The 13,142-nt window shown below is 47.2% G+C and overlaps 1 protein-coding gene across 3 annotated transcripts; it reads right to left on the reverse strand.

Moving 5' to 3' along the window:
* Window positions 1-2,982: 2,982 nt before the first annotated feature.
* LOC128307353 (protein retinal degeneration B) lies at window positions 2,983-12,205 on the reverse strand. 3 transcript variants are annotated; one of them, XM_053045143.1, is made up of 7 exons: window positions 12,105-12,205; window positions 8,980-9,076; window positions 6,694-7,468; window positions 6,193-6,623; window positions 6,052-6,127; window positions 3,497-5,721; window positions 2,983-3,424 (listed from the first exon to the last, which is right to left on the reverse strand). In XM_053045143.1, the coding sequence occupies exons 2-7, from the start codon at window positions 9,055-9,057 to the stop codon at window positions 3,236-3,238; spliced, it is 3,774 nt and encodes a 1,257-aa protein (XP_052901103.1). In that variant the 5' UTR covers window positions 9,058-9,076; window positions 12,105-12,205; the 3' UTR covers window positions 2,983-3,235. The 3 variants fall into 3 exon arrangements, with proteins under 3 accessions (XP_052901103.1, XP_052901100.1, XP_052901102.1); XM_053045140.1 differs by having other exon boundaries at window positions 11,937-12,165; XM_053045142.1 differs by having other exon boundaries at window positions 12,050-12,138.
* Between the last annotated feature and the right edge of the window lie 937 nt (window positions 12,206-13,142).

The raw sequence follows: 13,142 nt of genomic DNA on the forward strand, positions 1-13,142 counted from the left end.
GTGGCTACGGACGTTTCGGAGTATAGCTGCAATTGAAACACGAAAACATCGACACAATAAATCGGCTAGTTAATGTATGCGATAGTACATGCCGTTGGCAATGTGATTAGTATTGTTTTAACACCACCAAGCGCCAATCTGTTTGACAGTTTGCTTCCACCGGCAGTGCCCATACTGGAAATGGAGGTGCACACAGGTATAATCCACAGGATAAACTGATTCGAATCACAGTGACAGAAAGTATACACGCTACTTAAATTAATTACCATCACTACATATAAGCAAACCGCACATCTTCGCGTACGGTTACCAAACGCATTTCATTTCATAACAGCCTTGTGTTTTTTGTTTGTTTTGTTGTTTGTGAAGACTTTTCTGTGTGTTGGTGTGTGTGCGTGAGGGTGTAGTGTAAGTATTTAAAGTCATAGTTAGTAGTATGCAACCTAACGTTCGTAAATACATTAGCATTTTCATCTCAAACACCATCTTCGATTATGTCGCATTATTTAAGAGTTTGATTTTCATTTTTATTTTGACCACTCAACACCTAAATGTACTTTCCTCCACAGCACGTTTCCTCGGCTTCTACACTTTTTCCGGTTTTATTATTTTGTTTGTATGTCCTCATACCTGCTTTTTAATTCAATACCATCCATTACTTTGTTTGCTTGTTTGCTTAAGGTTTACAACCACTAAATGACACTACAGTTGCTACACACATCCAATTGTCTCACCGTTAACAGTAAAGAAACATCAAAGTTTAGAATTTATTCACCTAATCCCGAGCTTCCCCTAGGCAAGCTCGGGCGCCTCATTGCTTTATACAGGAACCCCTGCCCAGGGCCGGTGGTTTGCCTGTCCCTGCACATTTAACCATATTTGTTTCCTCCCTAACACATTGCTGGGCTGCCTAACGGACGTTTTGTCTCAAACTACGAACAGTTGGATAACTCCTGTATAATACGTACTACGGATGTATATGTATAATATGTATATGTATAGATTCTTACAACGTTTCTCTCTACTAGATTCCAGACGTACACATACACCTACGTTTTGTTTATATGAATTATCTAATATATGTATATCTATACGCTCAGTAATAGGTGCACATCAGCGTGGATTTTCTTCCTTTTTTAGCCCCTTTTCAACCTCATTTTCCACCTCCATTATACATCCTTCCTCGCACCGAAGTTGTGTGAAGCCTCGTCGAGTAAAAACGTTCTTAAAAATTAGTACATATCCAAACAGATTCGACTTGTATATATCAGAACATTGAATTGATTTCATCTTCGCGTCCTTCATACTTTTCGTATTTTTTTTTATATTATTATTGTGAAAACACAAACCGAGATAAGGCTCAACAATACTTTTAATAACAAGGTTAATAATTATAAACGATTTCTTTTTTCTATACATTTTTTCGTGTTTCTTTTTTTAGTTTTCCAAACAGGGTTTCCTCTCGTGGTTTTTTATTCTTCCTTTTTAACTGTTGTTAGATTCGTTCTCTTTTACTTTAACGATTTTTTTTTGAAAGGTTTCATTTCTGTATGCTTCTTTTTTTGTTTTAATTCTTTACAGCCGGTTTTAGAGACAGTCTTCTAAGCCAGGTACCTGAAACGAAGTGAACGATTTAGCGATTAGCCTCAGTCGGAAATATAAGTCGGGTATTCCATGTGCAGCGGGGGTGTGTTAGTTTTTGTTTTTGTTTTCCAATCATTTTCTTATGTTTGTTTTTTTTTACTTAAAAAGGCAGGGGTAAGTTTAATGGAAAATTGGGTTAAAGCAATGCAAGAACTGGTAAATAGGTCAGGGGTGCTGGAAGGATGGAAGGTGACACAGAGCTCATACTCACCATGTGACAAATTAGAATATTGCATAGTGATCCTGATTTCTTTTTGTTTTACAAATGGCTGCAACCCCTGTTTTCTTTTGTTTTTGTTTGGTTTTTAATCCTTCTCGCATAGAGCCTGGCACCTGTGTCAAACTATTGTCGCCCGTGCACGTGCCAAACGCCCGACAGTGCCCGGTCCCTCCATTGTGGTGTGTGATGCCTGCTGACGCTGCACGCGCTTGCATTCGGTATCAATTTGTGTGTGTGTGTTGGAGAGAGACAGATATAGCAAAACAAAGAGAGCAAGAGTATGTTTTGCTTCCAGTGATGAGATGACCCAGGGGCCGCAGGATTATTGCTGTGGGTTTGCTTCTTATTGCCGAACTACAATATTCCGCCCGGACCACTACTACACTTCGTGGGATATTGAGTATCTTTTCGTTCCTTTCGGACGAGTGAGCCGAATGATGATATTCTGAACTATAGATGAGCTTCACTACTAACACATGAGAGTTCCCTTTTTTTGACAGATCTAATAGTGGAGGCAAATAGCGCCACCCGAATATATATATCATAACCTTGCTCCTACACGTACCCATTCCTAACTGATTCAGTTGGATAATGACAGACAGAGAGAGATAGTGAGATTAATAGAAAAGAAGATAGGTAAAAATACGATGCAAAATGCATTTCGTAAATAGTTTTGTACAGACATATGGTTACTTAATGCTTTTCTGGTATTGATTGGTTTACATTCGATTAGACGTTTCGAATTTTCAAAAATTTTGGTTGAAAAATATAAAGGGACCTGCGGGTAATAACGACCTGTAAAACCCTGTAGCTGCTGCTATATCAACGCTTATGCCCGCTAGAACAAGGAGTCATGTCTATAGAGTATGTACGTGTAGAGTAAAGTGCAAACATGACCCAAAATTATAACCACACCTCCACGAACTGTGCGGAGGAAACCAACTGTCTGTACAAAGCGCAACGAGATCTTACAGACTAAGGAATATCGTTCGGTTTTTCTTCTTCTCTAGTTTCTGTTTTTTTGTTTGTTTTCGTGTACTTATCGCTTTCCCACAACAACTATTCAAGATCCAACTTTTAAATAATGCTTTAGAACCTTAACGTTCTTCTCTCATCTCTTACTAGTTCACTTGTGTTTTGGTTACTTTAGGGGAGGTTTGTTTCACTACCTTTCATTTTGTTTTTTGTTTTTTTTTTTGGCATGGATTGCGTTAATATTCCTAAGATATTACGGGTACACTGGTAGTATTTGATTAGATGTGTTTGTTCCTTTCGTTTTTCTTTTCTTTTTCGCATCCCCTTTCTTTTGTGACTTTGCTTGTCCTTCTTCGTTCTTCTCTCTTTTGCTACTACGCATGCTGCGTTGTGCCCTTAACCCGGCACGAACCTTCGCCTGCGAATGGATTGATTTTGACCGGGCAGGTTGAAGCAGCTGCGCGGTATCACCATGCGTGCGTTACCCTGCGCGGGACGTGAACCGCCAACCGTCATTAGGGAGCTGAGATGTGCGGCATAACCCTCGGTGAGTGGTGTTGCCATCGACTGGTGCTTTTTGCTCACCTATGGTAAAACAAAAATAGGATAGTAATCACGGTGTTTGTTTCGACAAATCGGCATCATGGACATACTAACCTTGCCGGTGATGAAGATCTGTTTCGGCTTTAGCCCGATGCTTGTGTACACGCTGATGTCCTTACTGCTGCCGTACGCCGCATGTACGATCAGCCCCTGGTTAAGGATGAGATTGTTCAGGTAGGTGGCCTTGTGGCCGAGTGGATCCGTCGACAGTCCGTCCGCGAACGAGACCAGTCCGTGCGGGAAGTTGTGCTGGCTGAGCCAGGACAGTACGCGCTGCTGTTGCATATCCGGCCGACCGGTGATGTAGATCAGCAGATAGCCGAGCTCCTGCCAGTGTCGGCACACGTCCACCGCACCGGCGCGCACCTTCGGATCCTTGCCCGTGACCGACACGGATGCGGTAAACGAACCGTCGATGCTGAACACGATACACTCGGTACGGGGCGGTACCACCGCAATGTAGAAATCAACGGACGTATGGTCGCCGCGTACGACCATCTTCACCGGGAAGATGCCGTACCCGCACGCCTGTTCCGCCGGCACAATGTAGCTGATGCGCCCGTTCTTGTCGGTCGTCTCGGTGGAGAGTAGCTGCCATTCGCCTGCCGGCGGATCACGCATCACATGGATGTCGACCCGTTCGCCCGCGAGCGTAATCACATCGAGCGGACCGTACATGAAGCGTGCGACCAGCCGTTGCGGTTCACCTTCCCGCACAATCACATCGTTCGCCCGATGGTTGGCGGCGACATTTTTCAGCTTCACCGAGGTGCGCTTTTTGTTCCACTTTTCGCGCGGCTGCGACGGCCGGAAGCTCGATACGTCCTTCTCGTACCCGTACCCGGCACCGCCCGATTCGTCGAAACGCCCGACCTGCTGCAGTATGAACGCAACGACATCGCTCGACTCCCAGTAGCTTGCGTGGAACAGGTGCGGCAGTGCGTGCGAGGGAAAGTTGCTGAGCCCTTCCGGGCAGTACAGGGCGTAGTCGAGACGCTTCGAGCCCCACCAGCGCTGCTGCAGCTGATTGATCGTGGTGAGCGGCACATTATCGATCATGCCCGACGCCGCACTCTGGATGGATGTGTCCGACAGGCGGCGGGCCGACGGTAATGGACCACCGTCGGCAAACAGCTGCGGACTGGATTGGATCAGCTCGAGCAGATGGCAGGGCTGCCCATTGCCGAGCGGGTACTTCGCATACCGCGGCACATTCACCGGCGGCAGCATCGAAAACCGGGCACTCAGCAACGGTTCAAGGCGGGCCGCCGTCGGATCGGTCGGATGGAACAGATTGTACAGCTGCGTACAGGCCGGTTTGCTGCTACCGTACCGACTGTCGGAGAGCCGACGGGCGGAAAGTATTACCGCCAGCGGACTACCGAACATGAAAAAATCGCCCACCTCGAACTCGAACTTGGGCACGCGCGACTCGCTGGTGGAGGACGACCGCCTCCTAGGTGACGGTGCCGTCAGCAGCTTTGTCGCGTCCAGATCGTTCGCTTCCGCAACGAAATCCGCGATATGGTTCAGCCCGGACGCTTCACTGCCCTGGTGGGCCGCCGAACGGCACAGTGCATCGTGTGCCAGGACGCTCCCCATCGAGTCACCGATCAGCACCACCTGCCCGTTAAAGCCACGACCCTCGTCCGACTTCAGGAAGTCGGCAAACGTTTGGTTGGCGCAGGATACCGCCCGGCTAACCGATTCCTGGAAATCGGGCGAACAGGTCGACAGCAGCGGTATCGCACCGATCGGCACATCCGCCAGGTTCGACACGTCTGCACTCGACGGTGAGGTGTTGAAGGAGTACGGGCTCAAGCTGGACAGGATGCCGAGCGCATCGGAACAGACCGCCGGGCAGGCAACCAGTCGCAGTGCAACGTGCCCGACGAGGGAGGGATAGTGCTGGCGCATTACCGACTCCAGCGCACCCCGGAATGTGGTAATGTCCGACTTCTTGGTCGTCATGTCCGAGCTGACGTCCAGCACGCTGCCGGCATGCATGATCAATATCAGCACCGTTGTCGGGCAGGAAGGTAATCCGGGCGAACCGGGCGGTGAGTCGTGCCCCGTGCCGCGGTCGATGCTCGACGAATGGTGCCCCAGAAACGAACGTCTCGTACCCCGCTCGGATGTCACACGCTGCAGATACGACTGGCTGAAGATGCTATCCTCCTGATTCCGGTGGTTCGAGGCCAACTGCGGGCTGTCGTCCTCCTCCGCCAGCAGCTCCAGCGAGCTCCACTTTACCAGCGATGCCTTCTCACCCATATCACCTGTGGATGTAGTTGAGAGAAGGAACGAGCATTAAGCACAAGAACACAATGACCTCGCCGTGGATGGAAAGGTACCAACAAACACACATACCACGTGCTGAATCAAATGCACAAACAAAACCGCATGCAAAAGCCAAAGAAAACAAACAATAAATCAGCAAAAATGTAAGTTAATAAATAAGGTGTTATTGTTGTGTGTTGCGAAATGCATAACTTTAGGCGACTTTTTGTTTCTCGAAACGATGCGCCTGAAAGTATGCAATTTTGCGCGTCGAAAACTCGCACGGTCTTGTCGCTTGGTATCGCCTTCTGCACCGTGCTGGTACTTACCGAGACAGTCGAAAAATTCCTCCTCGGAGCCAGATTTGGAATCCACCTCCAGCTTCTCCATGCGCCAGTTGGCAACCTGCAGGTAAAGTGCGACATTTTAATGGCTAGATGTGCGTCCACCACGTGCCATCCTCTAACTACCTGCAGATCAAAGCTGTGGGCCGACCCGAGCGGTGAGTGCAGTTTGCTCTTCGAACCGGTGTTGTTCTGCTTGCGCAGATAGCAACCGCCTTGCTGTGCATGTCCACGCGTACCGTGCCGTTCGTCCTCTTCCTCGTCGTCATCGTCATCGTCGTCTTCGTCCTCCTCGTCGACCTCTACCCGGTGGCGTTGCGTTTGCTTACCATCGACCGATTCATCATCCTCGGAACTGTGTGCGGACGGTTTGGGTTTTTCCTTGCGTGACGGCCGTACCATCCCGGTACCGCTCCCACTCTCCGCATCGGCCGTCGTCGTGATGACCGGGATCGGTTCCTTCTTGTCCATGTGTGGCGTTGAGTTTTCGTTCGTCTTTTCGATTGAGTACATCTGATTGGCGCTACGATTGTCCTGCTCCGTGGAGGGTTTGTTGCCTGCGGGTGGAAGAAGCAAGTTCAATGCCATGCATCGTAGGAATGTGAAGGAGTCTCCTGCACAACTTACCCTCACCCTCCTCACCGTCACCTTCCTGCTCGCCGTCACCTTCCTCGTTGCCCATCTTGCGCTTTAGTGCGAGCTGCGTTTGACGTTCAATCTCCCGGATGTCATCCATCGAAAGGCCGTACCATTCGTCCTGCCAGGCCCACGCCTGCCGATGGGCCCGCAGCATCGTCTTCCGCAGTGCCGTGTCGTGTATGAACTTCTCCAGCTTCGTTTGCATGCCCCAGTAGCGGAACTCGACCCGGCACAGCTTGTACGCACACATTAGCGACATGTTGCGGGCTGTCGGTTGCTGCTTACCCTGCACCTCCTCCCAGTGCTCATCCAGCCAGCACTCGCTGAGCGGACCGCGCCCGGTACGCTCCGAGCAGTAGACGGTCGGGTCTTCGTCGCGCGTGTAATCCGCCCCGTACAGCTGATCCTTCACGATGTCGATCAGATCGACGAGCCGGTTCCGCAGATCGGCACCGCTTAGCTTGAACACATTGTCCTGGTGTCCATTGTCCGGGAAGTAGTACGTCTCGATCTCGAGCGAAAACTTCTCCACGAACGGGCAGGTGTAGCGTGTCTTCGTGTACGGGTAAGCGTTCCACGCTTCCTCCTCCACCGTGAGCGCACTCTTCGGCAGCAGACCCTTGATCCAACCCGGCAGATGGCTACCAACGTGGTAGATCTTGCGCGTATACTGCCCATTACCGCCCGGTCCGTCCTGATATGGTTCATTCACAATGATCTCTACTCCGCTGCCAGCTCCGCTACTTTCTTCGCGACTTTTTTTCTGCAGAGTACATAAAGAAAAACATAGAAGCAGAGAGAGAGAGAGAGAAAGAGAGAGAGAGAGAGAGAGAGAGAGAGAGAGAGAGAGAGAGAGAGAGAGAGAGAGGGCATAAATTATATTTCACAATGGAATGATAAACCAACACACACATTAAACTCCCCGACACTTATACGCATTGAAAACACAGGTACATGTCATCTGTGACGTGACCCTACACCTAAGCAACCTAAGTAGAGCACACGGGACCAAACCGGGACGTTCCCTACCTCGACGCACGGTCGTATGGACGACTTCAGGGGACATACTGGGAATGGTTGGAGGATAGCTGAAGTGCGACACGTGCGTTACATCACCCTGCTTTGTTCATACAGGTGTTGCGGACATTCTAGACATCGCCATCCACGTGAAAGCGCTTGGTCGATACGGAACCAAACCCCGCCATCTTAACTTTGTGCCTTTTTATTTTTACAGGTTAGATGTCAGATATCTCAACAGCAGGAAACGTAACAGGAAATTGTAGTATGCTATTACCAAGCACCAGTATGGAGGTATGTTTCGAGAGTGAGATATGCACACAAACACACAAAACATACACAGGTTGACAGGCTAGGGTATGTACAGTTGAACGTTCCAACTCCCGGCGCATGAAGGAGGGATGAAGTATAATGATTGAAAACCCTGGACTGCAATGTCTCCCCAATATCTGATTACTGGTGCATCATGTTACTAACCACGTGTAACTAACCACAACCATCACACATCCTTCATGGTTCACAGTGGGAAATGCGTGGCTCTGGTATCATTATACACTGCACTCTGGGAGAAGGAGGTAAAGTAGGTTCGCTACGCTGGTTGAGTCTACTTGATGGTCACATTACACTGATTTAAACTGGTCGGGTCATCTTCAACCTTAGCTGGTGACATGCGACGTTGGAATACCTTAACTTCAATATATTCGTTTTTGAACAAGAATACGTTTTTGTGATACAGAAACACCTGAATACCTGGAGATGTCTGAGTGTAAGGTTGTAGCAGACAGAGGGCATATACTACGGGCCTACGACGCTGTGCTCACCTACTAACAGGTTACGAAAAAACAACCGCACACCACATAACCATTCCGCCCTAAGTATGTCGTTTCCCCGATTTATTGCACCCAGGTTCGTAGACGCCTGCAAGTATGCAATTTGCAAATCACTTTTTGCTCTTGCTTGGTGCTGTTCGTAGGTTTATAGCGACTTTGAGCGGGCTCGTGTATGCTTCACGAGGCGATTCCTCACACCCTTTCGACGGATGGCTGACGCTTCCGGTGGGTCGGAAAACCGTATTGCATACCTTCAGGCGCGCGCAACCACGGCACCAGCGGGTAGTGGTAGGCCTCGGCGAAATCGTACACTAGAAATGTCATAACTTGTTGCTGGCAACGCGTGCTATTGGGTGGTGTGGGATGGAAAAAAATATTGCTGCGCTTGGTTCGGCCATGAAACGGCCAGCCAGTAAACAGTACTTACCGCTATCATGTACAGCTGAGCTATTCTATATTCCTCCACCGTCAGTGGCAGTGGAATGCGATATTCTTTTATTAACATAGTTAATCGTTATGCTTTCCTGCAACGGGGTAATGGTACAGAACAGAGATCAGTATCACTAAACATTCGTTCCACGTTTCACCAAATTAAAAGAGGTTGATGGGGGCAGATGGGTTTAGGTTGATTCACAGCCAACGGGTGTATGTTAATTGGGAAACGGGAGAAAACTAGTTTTACAGCAAAGCCACAAGCTCGCGATGACTTTTTGGTGGGTTTATTGAAGGTGACGTTAGCGTCTTTGCCACTGGGTTTTGGTCGTACACGTTGCTTCCTTACAACGTTTTTTTGCTGACTGAACTAGCTGAGCCACAGGCTGATTCGTGGCGTGTCGAATGTACCTACTTCTCCCTCCACTTCCTACCACCATCACACATACACTTCCCACCTCCCCGTCAATACACGATAGGAAGGTTTCCGAAATTAAAAAGTCAACTCTAAACACGCATGCATATCTGATTGCTTTCTGGTTCTTTACCGTTCCCTTATATAATAGAGTCAATGTTACTACGGCGACACAATGCACATACACACACATACACACAGACATACACAATTACATAATGTTACTAGCAAAACATGTAACGGAAGCAAGTGGAAAGCCAAATTGGCAGTTTTCCAATATCGGGAAAAGCACTATCACACGGAAAATGGAACAAAACCGGAGGGGAAAAAAAGAACCGGAACGAAAAAGAAGCATCATTGAGCCAAACCAATCAATCACACTAAAAATGGATGTGTGTGTGTGTGTATTGTGTTCTTTTTCTCCGAAATGCATCCACTCAATTTAAAGGTGTCCTTTTTTGCTACCTTTCGTTTTCTTCACCTTGGATTCACTACCTATTGCACTCCCTTTCTCGCGCTCTTTTCACCCTCCTTTTGCCCATTCCATGACCTGTATTAATCCTATTTTTGAATCATGCAACAAAATGTCCCCTAATTAAATTGAACTCAATCCAAATAGTGTTCCCTCCCCCCACGGGCCCAAGGATAGTCTCTTCGGCATCTTTATCGTACACGTGTAAGAGTGTGTGAGGCTTTGCGTTTAGGAGTGTGTGTGTGTGTATATCCCGAGAAGTACTGTAGAAGCTTGGGATGGAGGAATAGCACTTACGGGCGCACTGTTCGGGAGTAAACCTGAAATAGGGCAAATCTATTTTTGCGCCTAAAGGTAGGCAATGCACACTACAAAACAGTAAGCGCATTTGCTTTATCGTCTGCTATTAAACTCCCAGGCCTAAAGCAGTTCTGCTGCCGATACTAAATTGCTCAAGTAACATCAATCCCCTGGAATGATGTTTCTTCCAGTAAACTTCGTGTAGAGTTCTCTACCCTCTAAACAAAAACAAAATGAGTAGCTGCTGGTACGTGCATGGGAATTATGGTTTGTTTTCTTTTCAATAACACTACAATAATCTAATAATAACATACTTTCCCCTTTCCTGATGTATGCCCACTAACTTCTTCTTGCTTGCTAAGACGCATGCACGCACACACACTGCCCGGGAGTTGTGTTTATTTAATGTCTTCCTTTACAATTTACAACTTTAGTTCAATTCAACACCAGAAAAAATAGAGACCGAGCTACGTACTCAGCGGAAACTCCACCATGCCAGGCCTCACAAGCACTTAGCGATAAATGGCGGGATCAGAGCACTCGATGGCACATTATAAACAGCACCTGCCGAAATTTTAAGCGCAATTTTTTGGTGCTGGGCAATACAGTTCCAGCCAGAAACCTTGGGGCATATTACGGGTGCCTGTGGTGCCAGAGCTGCAGAAGGGACGTTGAGCTGCTCGTACTCAGCAGCTATCCGACACACGTGCACCAAGATACGCACAGTGTGAGCTTGGATAATTACTCCCGACACAGCTCCAGAAGGGTTTTTTGTTGTTGCCTGTGCGATCAGGTGCTAATTGATGTTCGCTTCTCTATTTGCTTCGGTTCTTTGTTTGACCTTGAGGAACGCCATCACGCTCGACGGCTAAACAGGAAGGTAGGGGTGTTCGATAGTGGACCTCCATACGTCTAACGTGTTGGGTCTTTGGTAACATGCGTGCACAGTTTCAAGCGGAAGGAATACTGGAAGTGTTGAGCGCAAAGCACCATATCACCTGTAGACTTGTAAGCAATCTTTTAGAATCTGGGAATGTGATCTGTACTGTTTGATGTTGCACTGTATTGCATTCCCGAATTGCGCAACAATTTCCCGGTGGGTAGAACCATCAACAATCCAGCCGTCTTAACAAACAACAGCCTCTAAACAGTACACCTTCACTGATGTCTAAGATACCTGCTGCTACTCTACACGGCCTAGGTAAATCAATAAATATGGAAAAGGGGGCACCGACCTAGCACTGTTATCCCTGCCTGGTGCGTTTTCTTTTACTACTCTCTCTCTCTTTCTCTCTCTCTCTTTCTCTCTCTCACTCCGTGAGTTTTCCGTGTGTCAGAAAACGGCGCAAGTGCTACGCAAGTGTCCAGAAGTGGCACTCTTGGTTTGCTAATTAAACGGACGGCACGGATTTGTGGACGATTTGTTTACGGAAAAAAGCAAAACATACGCACACGTACACACGCCACGAACACACATGCACTTTATCTACATTTTTTACATGCACACACGGTCTGGTAAGGCTACTCTTATCTTCATCCTTCTACAAGCACGTCCTCATGCGTTTTCCTTTCCTACCCCTTTCACACTTTCCCAAACACTACACACACACATACACACACACATGCACAACATTCACGTGAAAACATTTCCCCGGCCACAATCGCGCAACAAAGCTCAACACAAAGGTGTGTACGCGAAACCGCAACACAGCGTATGTGTGAAGAGAGTGGTACGGATGCCGGATGCTGGATAACAAATACATACAGCTCAAACACTTATGGAAGTAATGTATAAATGAGATATAGGCGCTAGGCGATCTTTTGCACCGAATGGAGAACATGGATCAACGACAACACAGCGATTCGGATGCGCTCTACGGTTTGCGAACAGTACTGCACATATATACATGTAACTGCACATGTATATCTATACTTAATGTGTGCTTTTTGTATTGCTGTTGCCCGCGTCCGTGCCGCGTTCGCTGCTCTAGCGCTGGCCCACGGCAAGTCCCGAGAACGACTGTAGCGCTGCTGACGAATGTGCGTGCGCAAAACTGGTTTGTACACAGGTTTTCTACACGTGCGGGTTAACACACAGTGGGAACGTTTGTACACATTATCGCAATGAATTGACTGCTCATCGCGAGATAGGCCCCCGGGGTGGTAGGAAAGAGATACCGCTGTGGCCATCTCTCGTGCGCTCTCTGTTTTTCATGCTCTCAGTTTGTTGCTTGGGCAACCACAACGGGTGCAGAGAAGATGCTCTCTTTGGTCAAAACTGTGTACAGAAATTGTTCATAAATTATATTAAAAAAAGTTTCTTCAGGTAATAAGACTTTTGGTAGGAAAACTTGAGTAATGCAGCTAAATATTGGGCCTAATAAATATTCATCTCCTACTCCTCCTTCTCCTCCTCCTCCTCCTCCTTCCCCTCCTCGTTCTGTGGTGTTCATCTTTTGTTCCACCGATTTAAATTACTACTTTAAACATTTTTAATTCAGATTACTAAATGATGTTGTGACAGGATAAAGAACAACTAGTTTTCGAAAGGTTTTCTTTCTTGGCAAAAGAAATTCTATAAAAAAAATCTAGTTGGAAAAAAAATGTTTTGGTTTGGTTTGGAATAGCTAAGAATTTTCCTCTGCCGGGTAGTTGGTCAATTTGTTCCGGCATTCAATGCTTCAGAAGCAATGTTTACTGTCAAAACTTTCACTGCTTCGCAAAACAACCTGTCAGGAAAAGTAAATTTCAACGAAGGTTCGGTGGAGATACACACGCGCGCGCTCAACAGGCTGGTTATACTTTGGTTACAATGTCCTTCGCGTTCTCGGATTTTAGCAACAACAACAAATAAATCTCCTACTAAGAGAACAAAAAAGACATCCAGATATTCTGATTTATTCGTAAATTTTGATACCTAAGCATCTTCTTCAATTTCTATTCTATTACGCACTGTAAAACATTTCTTTAA

This window comes from Anopheles moucheti, chromosome X (assembly GCF_943734755.1).
Source record: "Anopheles moucheti chromosome X, idAnoMoucSN_F20_07, whole genome shotgun sequence".
Taxonomy (NCBI): domain Eukaryota; kingdom Metazoa; phylum Arthropoda; class Insecta; order Diptera; family Culicidae; genus Anopheles; species Anopheles moucheti.

Excerpts from the sequence above, each read along its gene's own strand:
- LOC128307353 (XM_053045143.1), bottom strand. The coding sequence starts at position 9,057 with ATGTTAATAAAAGAATATCGCATTCCACTGCCACTGACGGTGGAGGAA. Across the intron at positions 6,128-6,192 it reads CCCACAGCTTTGATCTGCAG|GTTGCCAACTGGCGCATGGA; the intron begins GTAGTTAGAGGA and ends CTTTACCTGCAG. Across the intron at positions 5,722-6,051 it reads GGAATTTTTCGACTGTCTCG|GTGATATGGGTGAGAAGGCA; the intron begins GTAAGTACCAGC and ends CTACATCCACAG.